Genomic DNA, 12371 nt, shown 5'->3' on the forward strand with positions numbered 1-12371 from the left:
GCAATGAAGTTTCCAAAATCCTAAGCCGGAGGTACTGAAAACAGGTGTTTTCAGCACCGGCGACAGAAAAATTATGAATAGAAAATGGGAATGGTTCCTGATACCCGCCTCCCAGCGGCGGGAATGGGTACTAACCACCTGGCCGACCACTGCGTGTGTCGGAAGGTTTTTAAATTCTGTCGGACTTCAGAAAATACAGCTATATATATATCTGACAGGTAAGTTTCATGAACAAACTGTAATATATTCATTAGTTTTGTTATGGTTTCTAAAGGGAAGACTAGGAAAGTCCCCTGATCAGTCACTGTATAATTACCATCAGCTAATTTCCTCCTTCCCAACCAATTATTTCTTCTCTCTGTGATTTTCTTATTGCACTCACAAACTATATATAAGTACATGCTCTTGCTATATACACAAGCTTGAGGATAGTCATGTATTACTTGATAACTATACATGCAGCTAATAATGACCAATAAAAATGTCTGTGCATATCTTTTCTGGCTATACATATATATTAAAACAAACCCTTTTTTGTAATTTTGGATAATTACATTATTATTTATTGAATAATATTTTATTATTTTACATAATTAAATTACAACTTAATAGACTACTAATTCCTTGCTTTGGTTTTTGCAGTTACTTTTCAGCATTTTCAAGATGCCTCTCTCACCTCCTGTTGATGGTTTCATTAGAGGACATTGTACTTTCATTTACACAGTTCAAAATATATATGGTTATTTCTATATATCTATATACACACTACAAATCCACTAATGAGAAATGTCACATACCTGTATCCAGACTCAAGTAAATGATAAACATTGGTAAGATCTACTCCAGGGTATGGAGATACCCCATACGTGGCAATTTCCCAAAGTAGAATTCCAAATGCCCACACATCAGACTGAAAAAAAAAACCATTGTTTTAAATTAGAATTTAATATTTTTAACTTTTGAACTACATATAGTGATAGTAGTACTAGTACTAGTTACTTACAACAGAATAAATAACAAATTAAAACAAGTTTTTCATGAAAAACAAGTTGCAGAGTCTTGGACTACAATCTTTATCATACTTTTCACATCACTATTACAACTGTAGTGGTCTATAAAATGTTCAGTCAATACTAATGCCGACAAAACTATCTTTGTAGTGTTCAATAAATACAATATTGTCTACAGAGCTATTTTAAAGTCAGATTTCTTTATAAATCGTTTTCAAATCATTTCAAAACTTATTTTCAACTTGTATTTTGACTCTGATAATATTTCATATAATGCCTCAGGACCGACATTTTTAAACATAAAAGCAACAGAAGATGAAAACTGTGACAAAATGTCTTAATTAACCTTTTCCAATAAATAGTTTGCTGAAATTCCACCCTGTCTTCAAAACAAACTCCTTAAATCAAACAAGCAACTACAAAATCATACCTTAGTAGAAAATTTATTATATGCAAGACCCTCCGGAGCTGTCCACTTTATGGGAAATTTAGCTCCAGCATGAGCTGTATAGGTGTCATCCCTCATAAGTCTTGCTAACCCAAAGTCAGCTACTTTGACTAAATGATTTTCGCCAACTAGACAATTCCTTGCTGCTAAATCCCTGAAAATACAGACATTCATGGTAAAACTGCACAGGGAATCCTCCACGGATAACATATAGCTAATAAGTTATCTTCAAAATATACTTAGTGTAACAACAGCTAATATCAAAACAAAACCATAAATAAAAGATAGAAAAAAAAATGTATACTTCCTTTGTATCAAATAGGATCAACAATGAAACAGTGAATAACAATGATAGTTAAAAACATTTTCTTGTCTTCATACCTGCTAAACTTTCAAGATATAATTCTGGAAAATCTCCAGACGGAGATGAAAGCAGACTGAATACAGGCATTCCCTGGTTACTGGTGGGATGGGTGTTCCATTCCGACAGCTTCATGATAAGTGAAAATCACTGATAACCATAAACCCGTGATTTTCGGGGCTTATCGCAGCCGATAAACAGTTAATGGCACCTCTGTTAGGTATTAATCGGTGTCAATAACTGGAAATCAGTGCTGATTTTTGGCGTTAGACAAGTCCCGTAAAACCAGATTGCCAATAACCGAGGCCGCTGATAACCAGGGACTGTCTGTATTAAGCTATGTATGGGGCAAATATGGCCAATTTTTTTATTATATATTCTATAGTATCATAAACGGCTATTTAACGCCTATCAAAGTTTTTTTAAATAATGCAATTCTTGATCGATAAGTGTATCACATCTAAATACTGACTGCAATACAATATGTGAATATTTATTTTAAATGGAAGCTTAACAGAAAGCTTAAAATTTCAAAACTATAAAAATTAGTATGGCAAAAAAAACAGAAGCAAGTGAAATTATCATGTGTATTTATATAAAAGTTTGTCTAAATTGGCAAATGAATTTAGGAAAGATATAACCCTTCATGAAATAGATTCCTCCTGATTTACTTTATTTATACACAAACACACACAGTTTCAGAGAAACTTGACTGAATGTGCATTTCCAAATTAGAATTCCCTATTTTTTCTTTGAACAGACAGGACAAAGGTTATAGAAACTAACTGTTAATCAACATAATACAGATCTGGAGGGTATGTTCAAGTGTGTGGATGAGTTTAACATGACCTAGTCAGTAACCCTGAGGACCAAACTATTCTTACCACCTGACTGGGTCCATTGCAAATTTCTGTCAACCTACCCTAATTTGTGTTTCCACTTCATTCAAGGATATAAAAGAACATTCAATGAAATCATCATAAGGAATGGTGTCAAACTTTTACAACAGTACTCAGTATCTGATTTTCAAGTAAATGTCAATCAGGAATAGCTAAGGCACTGTGGCATTTGAAAAAAAATCAAGTAGATATTTTAACTCACCTATGTATAAAGTTTCTTTCTTCCAGGTATTCCATAGCTGATGCAACCTGAGTGGCCATGTACAACAACACCACCTCATTCACTTCATCATGACTGCAGTTCCTAAGGTAGTCTAACAAGTTGCCTCGGGTCATAAATTCTGTGACTATGTAGAAGGGAGGTTCTCTGGTACAAACTCCCAATAGTTGCACTAGGTTAGGATGTTTCATAGCTTTCATTATAGCTGCCTCTTCTAAAAAGTCCTTCAGTGCCATTGTATCTTCCTGCAATTACATAATTATATTTTGTTACCTGCTGCTTGGCATCCTGGCTTCAATACCACACTTTTATACAGCCTCATCACCATTGGCAGTTCATTACTTAACATATGGTATTCTCATGGAGAATACAGTATATTCTCATAGACAATATTCCTAATAAACACTGTACACTAAGTAATTTCATTGTAATATGTACATAAAGTGAAAACAAGTATATATTCTCAAATACAAAATTGCTCCTTCTATGCTTCATTAAATTACCCTACTTACCATAACATTTTTTTTAACTGTCTAGCTTTTCATGCATTTCATGAATCCTTCAAACTGACTCTTTTGAAAAGGCAACTTTATTATTACGTACTTAAGGAGAGTTTCCTTACAGCTCTTATCTGTGATTAACCGCAATCAGGTTAAATATGAGCATTTTAGCCACATTAGCACAAAGAACATAAAATAAATTAAATATAACCATTTTAGCCACATTAACACAAAGAGCATAAAATAAATTACACTAAAGTGAATTATAGATAAATATCAGGATGGAAACGGTGCTCAGAATGGAAATCTGAGCACCATATTATACATATATCTGTTTAATAATGACCTTCATTTAAAATTATTCCTTTTAAGTCCAGTAAAAACAGCATTCAAGTAATTCACTGTATTAATGAAAGTAGTAAATGGCATAAGTATAATTAGTAATCTGACCAGTTAAGAATGACAAAACTGTAAAACCCCATGCAATTAGACCCCTAACAATAAGTCATTCCTCACTTACAAGCTTTTCTGCAATCATACTATGCCCTTAAATGCACTCTTCATGGCAAGGGGGCATATATACCTTGAAAATACAAAAGAATTTCTCACAAGTGACATTGGGGCAAATATTGTGTGGATAACATAGTGATCAAGTGTAGAATGAAAATCTGGTGATCTGGACTGGAAGCAAAAATACAACACATTTCTCCTCTGTTGGGTAAGCTTGCTCACTACAGCATGTCTGGAGATTTAATGTGAATGCCCTGTGCTGGCTGGCTTTATGCTATCCAAGGGGATGTTGTAGGGAGAAGTATGACAGTCATGATTTTAGTGTTGTAGTGGAGGGAAATTTACTACTCAGAAATGGTACTGAAATATGTTAAGAGTGAGAGACCAGAGAGGAAGAAGTGCTACTACACAGTTTTATTTCTTTGATTTCATATTTTAGCAATTATAATACTAAAGTAAACCCCTCATATCTGCAGGGGAATGGGTACCACACCCACCCACAAATAACCCAAATTCTTGAATACTTAAAACCACCCCCCCTCTAAAAATGCTTAGAACTGCCTATTTTGATAGTTAAAGCAAAAAACCCTCTAAAATCCTTATACCAGAGTAACTTAATAGTTTGATCACAAAAAGTGCATTTAGTCATGAAAATGATATGAAAATACAGTAATCTATCAATATTTCTCAGTGAAAAATACCGCAAATAGTCAAATTTTCCGCGAGTAATGGGAATACACAGTCCATAGAAAAATCTGTGAATAGGCAAGTCCTGAAATAGTGAGGGTTGACTTTACTTATTTTGAAGCTACACAAGAAATAATATTAGCGTATATAATATTTACATGTCACAACATAAAATACAAACATAACGAATATGCATCTTTTCCCTGGATCCTTAAAAAAGTTATGCTTTTCTTCACTGTATCCAATAATACTGTTTGTACAGTATTCTCATGTGACTATTGTTTTATAAGATACAAACATATTGATCACGTGCCATTCGCATTGTTTATGTTATTGTGAATGAGGACACCAATACCATTCGGGAATTTTTGTTTAGACATCAATTTCCATTTAAAGATTACCATGGGGGAAAGTTTCGTCTCATCTGCCATACACGGTAAAACCACAGTTAAATGTGTTCTTTCATGCCCAGTAGTTTTGATTAAAATATTTTTCTCTCCAATTTTAGTTAAGCCAAGTTTGATGGCACAACAAAGTTAAGGGGAGTTTCATCCATGTTGCCGATGCAAGATAATTTAGTCATAGACGCCTTAATATAGTTTTCTCAGCTTCAGCTGCAAGTGCTTATATCATTCTCTTTTACACGATAATTATCATACATAATTATTGTTCAAATGACTGAACTGTTCTAAACAGTTGTATGTAATCCGAAATTGTGTTACTACTACTGTAATTATACTATCATTAAAATTTCTGAAAGGTTACCGAAAGATAAATGTTTCTGTGAGTGCAACCATAACTCGATGTTCTAAGTTTCTCAGTTGGGCTCGCATACATAAAAGTATATTTCACTGATATGGAATTATTTACTGAATATGCCAATAATATATAAGGTAAAAAGTGTTACTATCTTTATTATCAGTTTATATCATAATATGGATCTTTCCATGTAGTATGTCAGTGGTTATCGCATCGAGGCCAAGGTTAGCCTACCTATAAACATCACTTAGAATTCAAGGTTTGAAGTTTAGAATAGTAGTACAAGACGACCCCAAATTTTTAGGGGTGAATTGTAGGATTTAAAGGTCCTCTGAATATATGCAGAAATATATGGTAACTTTAAATTACTCCTAGATGCTAAAAGAATTATAAAAGCATAACAAAATACTACTACATTTCTGAACTATAAAACTTTAAATGTGCAAAAAAGAAAAGGTTGGAATGCTTTTAAGAGCAATCATTACTACTTTCACAACTTAACTGGACTAAATGTAATAATTATATACTTTACTGTATGAATACATTTTGTATTTCAACAGTATGAAATTGTATAGAGTACTGCATGTGCACTTCACATGTGTATGCACTACTACAAAATTTGCAATTTCTTTTCATTCCTATTTTCCGTATGTACATATGAACATACAATATCTGCTAATGATGAGGCATGTTATGTTCACTAAAAAAGGTTTTGATGTAGGTAAAACCTATCTTTGGTAGTTGCTGTTCGTCTTCAAAGAGTTACTGTAAACTCTTATGGTCTCACCAGGGCTACATAAGATAGACTAACTAATCTCGAAGAATTCTCTTATAGTTAGTCTCAGACATCTGATAGAATAATACTCATTGGCACAGCGATTGAATATAAAGGACTCAGGACAGGAGGGCTGCTCTATCTCCTGTCCACACAACAATAACCTAGGTTTTCTCTTCATCCTATCCGTACAAATGTGATAACATTGCATCTGTTGGCTATCTTCCTCACTGCACACCAGATCTGTGCAAGATGAAGGTTCACCCAAGCAAGTCCCAAGCCTTTTCATCAGGGAAAGTGGGTGGGTTTGAGGACTCACAGCAGCTACCAAAAATAGGCATTCGTAAGTCAAAACATGCTTTGTGATAGCATAGCTGCTGTTTGTCCTCAAAGGAGCTTACAAAAGAAACTGATAGGCAATGAAATGGTTTAGCTCCTAAAAAAATAATCCCAACTCCGATAATTTTTTGGTTCGAAGTATAGTCATAACAGGTTTTTGACAAATTTCTTTATTCCGGATACGCATTAGTTTGGCAAAAAAGAACAGGAAACAACACATGAACCAAGAGTATATGTATTATTTTTTGTTATTCTGAGGTGCCTTACCTAATTAAATCTGGCCGCAGGATCATTGCACTTTCCCCAGCAATATCTCAGCAAGACCACCACCACTCATGGCAATAGAGTTTCAGAAATATTTTATCCAAAGTAGTGACAGGTTATCAACCATTTTCTTTGTTCTGGATATTTATTAGGGTTTGACAATAAAGGATAAGAAACACATGAACCAATATAGTAGTATGTACTATTCCTTGTGGTTCTATGATGACTTCCCTAATTATGTCGGGTCTGGCTGCAGGATTATTGCCCCTTCCCTGGCAATTGTTCTGGAAGATGGGAGCTCTTTGATGGCTGCTTCCAGCATAGTAGAAGCAGCTACAAAATTGAGGAAGTGGAGTCTAGTGCAAAATTCAGCCATGACTGTCATGATACTTTTTTCATAGGGGTCCCAAATTGCTGGGTGTCCATGTGATATGGGAACTTTTCCTCTCATAAGGAAGGACAAGTGTTGCCCATTTCTTTGTAGAACTATCAGATACTGGGACGGGAGAGACAAATGGCTTTATTTCTGCCATAAACTCTAGTTTCCCAGTCAACATAAAATTCTGTCTTCATATGACTGTATTGAAAGTGAAGGGACAGAAGGTTGTTGCACAATATTATCCATTAAACTGGGAAAAGGTTGCTTTTATGGCACCATTCAGTATTGGGAATGGCCGATGTCCAGAAATTCTACATGCTCAGCTTCGACCATTGTTTTTTCATTAATGAAGTATTTTCCCTCTGGTGTAGCCCAGTAGTGATAAAAGGAACAGATGCTTTTTTAAGAAGTACCTAGTGTTAGCTACCTTTATAACTGTATGGGCAGCAAACACTTCTAATTAAAATACTAGTTATTAAAATATTAAAGGATTTTCTAACAAATGCTCCTAAACCCAATTAACACAAAACTAAATGGATCCCAGTATACAATGCATTTCTATATATTTCATAACTTTAATTACCCAGTCAATTCCCAAGCACCCCACGTAAAAGTTATAGGTTATGTTAGTTGGTATATAAAAATAATCAATTACTGGAATTATTGAACCAAATTTATATAAAATCACTATCTCTTAGATTTTAAATGGTTTGACAAAGCTCATCATTATGAAAAAGTACTTTTGGTATTCCATAGGAAATGACAAGCAGTCTGGCAATTTCTCTCAACACCTGTGATGCCACTACTGGTGGATAATACTGTATTCGTTGGAAGTAGATCCTTATGAATGTTTAACACTTAAAAATAAACGGATATTAGGAATAACTGGGGAAATTTCTATATCACAAAATCCATTTATGGTCGTTTGAATATAAAGTACTACGAAGGAAATAGTAATGGTCTTTAGTAAACACCAAAGCTCATAAGTCAAGCATGATTGAGAACTACTGTACTACTGAGTTAACCTGCTTACCCTTTCTGTAACCTCAAATTATCTATCAATGTTAAAAATATTCTTGACTATTTGGTTGGATTAATTTTTTCTGTGTGACAATGCAATATTGTACTTGTTCATAAAGGATCATTTGCTTGGGTATCATGAAGAAGGTCTCAAGCAAGGTTCATTGCCTAGTGCTTCAATTAAAATATGCACTGTGTTAATGGATTTATTTTTAAATCAAAGAGCAGTATTTTTTTGCCAGTTGTGTGCATTTACCAACAACAGGCTAAGTAAACTGCAAGTTAGGCTACAGTGTAAGACAGGTTAGCATAGGCTAAGCATACAACATTGCCCTTATCCACATTTTGCCCATTTCCATGGTCCTTTGAATCTATAAGTGCAGGCAACTGGGATATTATGGAAACAATAAAAAGAAAGGTTCAATATAGAGAACATACAGGAAAAACTATGCATATTAGTTCAGGCAAGAGCTAACAGTTTCAAGAACCCACCTTCAGAGTCTTCACTGCAACATAGATATTATGTCTCTTCCACAACGCTTCGTAGACATCGCCATACTGACCTCCTCCCAACTTATGCTTCATGGCGATGTCTGTCCTTTCAATTTCCCACTCATCAGGTTCCGCTGAGGGAATATCAGTAGTACTTTAGTGAAAATTGAAAATACCTAAATTTGGTAAGAAATATGAGAAACTGACTGAAGGAAGGCATTAAATGAATATGACAAACAAAATAAACAGGAATTTAGGAATCCCAAGTTCGACCAAGAAAACGTAATGATGCAATCCAGCGGAATTTGAATTCTAGGAATGTAATCATTTTGTTCGTTGCATCTCCATTATTTTCACTTCAGTCCTTAGTCTATTTCCAGTCACCAATTTTTGCATTATTATCCAGTTTCAGGTATAAAGCAGCATGCATATATATTTTTCACAAGAATCTCCACCTATGAAAAGTTGAAACTTTTTTCTATATTTTCTAATACCACATTCCTAAGAGTCAGAAAAAGTGCAAACTGAAATTTTAACATTGGTTTTTGGCATGTTTAGAAGATATTGTCAATTCCTTAAAGCCAACTATATTATTCTAAAATAATGATAATTTTTACCTGAATTAAGTCCGAATAAAGTGGGTCCAGAATCATTATTACCTGGGGTCAGTCCAAATACTGTGGGCTTGTTTCTTTTGGGCGCTGGATACAATAACTGAGTGATAAGACCGTCGGCATGCTGAGAGTGGTGGTGGGCTAACTCAGCCAAAGTGTTAAAACGAAATTCTGAAGAAACGTATAGCTGAAATGAAAATTAATATTTAAGAAAATAATCTAATTACTGACATGTACATTTAACAAGATAATACACATACCATGTAACATTCTTGACATTTTCAGATACAATACTTCTTGGTGTTTGTGCACCAGGCCTAAAATGCTAGCAAATTTAACCAAGATTTTAAAATTTTTCGCAAGTACTTACCATACACTACTTTTCGTTTAGTTTTATGAATATACTATAGGTATGACCATACGTAATTTTACAGTAGTATGTATTTTGATACATATGTATATTAAATACTGTATCTGGGGGCACATAATTCATTGCAGCATATAGTAGTTTTCAAAATACTTAAAATTATCAACAATTCACCAAAATAATTTTTAGATAAAAACATTGGCCAAGCTTAACCAGTAATTAATAGGAAATATTTGGTAAAATGCCCGCTTACATTCATGTATTAGGCCTATGTACTCTTAAATATGAACAGTTTGTAATCAACTTGGATTTTATTTAATGCAAAGAAACACTAAAGTCTTTTAAAATGAAAATATGAAGTATATACTGTTCTACACATTACACTCCTACAATGCATATTATACTGTACTGTGCTACAACACTTACTGTATTGTGCTTTTATGTATACTGTACAGAACAGTACATCAGCTTCGATTAAATCTTCCTTTGAGCTTAAAAAACTATGCCTACTGGGTCTGCACAACTTTTGGTGCTATATAGTGCTACTTCATTCTTTCCTTTTGTTCCAAGATCCAAATGTATCATCATCTCAATATTAGTAAGCAACTGGCTTTAGTCTACCCAATCTAAGCTCAAGTTCAATGTGAACCTAAAACAACTGCACTTCCTTGTATTCAATTTTATCAACAGGCAATCATTTAAAAACAAAACAAATGATCAGATAAAAAAAAGAAGGCTTCTAAACAAACCTGTACAATGATATCATGCAAAAATTCTAACAATGGCAATATGCATCTCAATCAGGGCTTAGATAACCATTACCTCATTACTGTAACATTCATAACCATCATCTCATAATGATATCTGGCAAAAATAATTTCTGTATACATAAATATGAAAAACAAAACCAGCCTGAATATTTTAATACATAAACCTCAAAAAATAAAGTTTTAAGTATACTGCACCCATCAAGTCCTGCTACCACATTTTTCATTGAAATGTCTGGAAAAATGAGCAAATTAATGAACAAATATGTTATAGTATTTCCAAAATGACCAGACCTCTCTGATGGGGCTGTTTGGGTCCTCCCATGTGTGTTTGATCTCTGCATATCAGCCAAATTTATAACAACAGAGAGATAAAACCATTTCTCCCATTACAGATATCAAATATCATCTTTTCCATTACACAGAATTCTACATTAATTACATAGGTTCACAACTGATAAAAGTTTTCTTATGCAATAACAAGAAACGGAATTAGATTTTCTATCAACATGGCATCTCATTTTGGTGCTGTTGCCAATATTTCAAACAGCTCGAAGTGTGTTTAATTCGAAGGATGAGCAGCTTAAAACTGTCTCCAGGGGCAATTGGTAGTCACAGTATAATGTCAGGAGGCATTATTCCTTTCTGCAAATATCTTGATTTCTGAATATCGAAGGTAATATAAAATAAAGCAAAACAGAGTAAGTTTGACGAGTGAGAAAATAAAAAATGGTACACAGACAGATCTCTCTCTCTCTGGCAAAATAATAGATAGGAAACAATGACTTGAACATGATATGGCAACAAAGTTTTGGCCTGACTGAAGTGTAGAGTGACTTTGACACCAATTTACAAGTCATTCCTGGTCATCTCACAGCCATGGATAGACATCAACTTCGCAGCCGAGAAAAGGCAATCGTATACAAAATAAATACTTGGGTATTTTCTAGATGAAAAGGCGAATAGAGGGCTTATGTTATCCCATAAAAAAGCTCTCACTTGGACAGCTGTAAGATTTAGAGGAGAGAGGGGAGAGAATAGGAAGGAGATTAAAGTACCTGGAAATGAAAAGCCCCTATTATATTATAATTAATACCTCAGGGTTTGTCTCAAAGACATTCAATGTTCTGTCACACTGGTGTCAGTTGTTGATTTTGTAAAATTGGCAACAGGGCAGATTTTTAAACGCCACTCCAGAGAGGTCTTGTCGCAGTGGCAAGACTATAGTTATACCAGTAGGGTTAAGAATATACAATTTTCTCTCTCATACAAAAATATTAAATAAAAGTAATCTATTACGTATTTGCGTTCATCTCATAATTAGAACCTATTCTCCATAACTTATGCATGAAAAGAACAATATGGGCAAATTCCCTTAAATTTAGTTCCACTCAATTATCTAAGCAGTGAAATTTGTATACATGGTTGCCAGCTGAATAGTAGTACATGGATTCTTACATTACATTTTCTTCCTTACCTTAGAATTTTCATCTTCGTTGATCCTATAGTGATAGACCCTCCCATCATATCTGAGAGAGATGGACCTCTGTCCCGGTGAGCTCTCTGACTCCCTCACCAGGAAGGATCCGTTGATACCGGAAGAGAGGAGGTACTCAGCAGTGTTCCTAGAGATGGGACCGTGGTACCACGAGTGTTTTTCAAGGGAGTTGACGGGCGTGATATAATTGGACGGTACCCACCCCACCTCCCCGGAGGGGGCGTGAGCCTCGCACCACTCGCCTGATTTGTTGTAGCTCAGCACACGGACTTGCTCTCCTGCAACACAAGAGGAGCTAGATTATTAACAATCTCTAATCTGAGATTAAGGACATATAACTCCATAACATTATGAGAAAAAATACGGTACACATACAGACCGTATATGTAAATACAGTAGCATTACCTAGAAAATATAAGGATAGAATATATACAATTACTGTGAATGAACATCTACACTGGA

At 34.5% G+C, this 12371-nt stretch overlaps 1 protein-coding gene across 6 annotated transcripts in view; it reads right to left on the bottom strand.

Annotated features, from left to right (window-relative positions):
- LOC135202578 (tyrosine-protein kinase Abl-like) overlaps positions 1-12371 on the bottom strand; it is a 218645-nt gene that overhangs the window by 44171 nt on the left and 162103 nt on the right. For 4 of the 6 annotated variants that reach the window (XM_064232085.1, XM_064232084.1, XM_064232081.1 and 1 more), the window contains 6 exons: positions 11889-12187; positions 9281-9464; positions 8664-8797; positions 2921-3183; positions 1441-1612; positions 798-910 (listed from right to left, as the gene is read on the bottom strand). In XM_064232085.1, coding sequence (XP_064088155.1) covers positions 798-910; positions 1441-1612; positions 2921-3183; positions 8664-8797; positions 9281-9464; positions 11889-12187 — 1165 coding nt within the window. The remainder of the gene's footprint in view (positions 1-797; positions 911-1440; positions 1613-2920; positions 3184-8663; positions 8798-9280; positions 9465-11888; positions 12188-12371) is intronic. The other 2 variants (XM_064232086.1, XM_064232083.1) reach the window with 1 other exon arrangement.

The sequence above is a fragment of the Macrobrachium nipponense genome, chromosome 30 (assembly GCF_015104395.2).
Source record: "Macrobrachium nipponense isolate FS-2020 chromosome 30, ASM1510439v2, whole genome shotgun sequence".
In the NCBI taxonomy this organism is placed as follows: Eukaryota; Metazoa; Arthropoda; class Malacostraca; order Decapoda; family Palaemonidae; genus Macrobrachium; species Macrobrachium nipponense.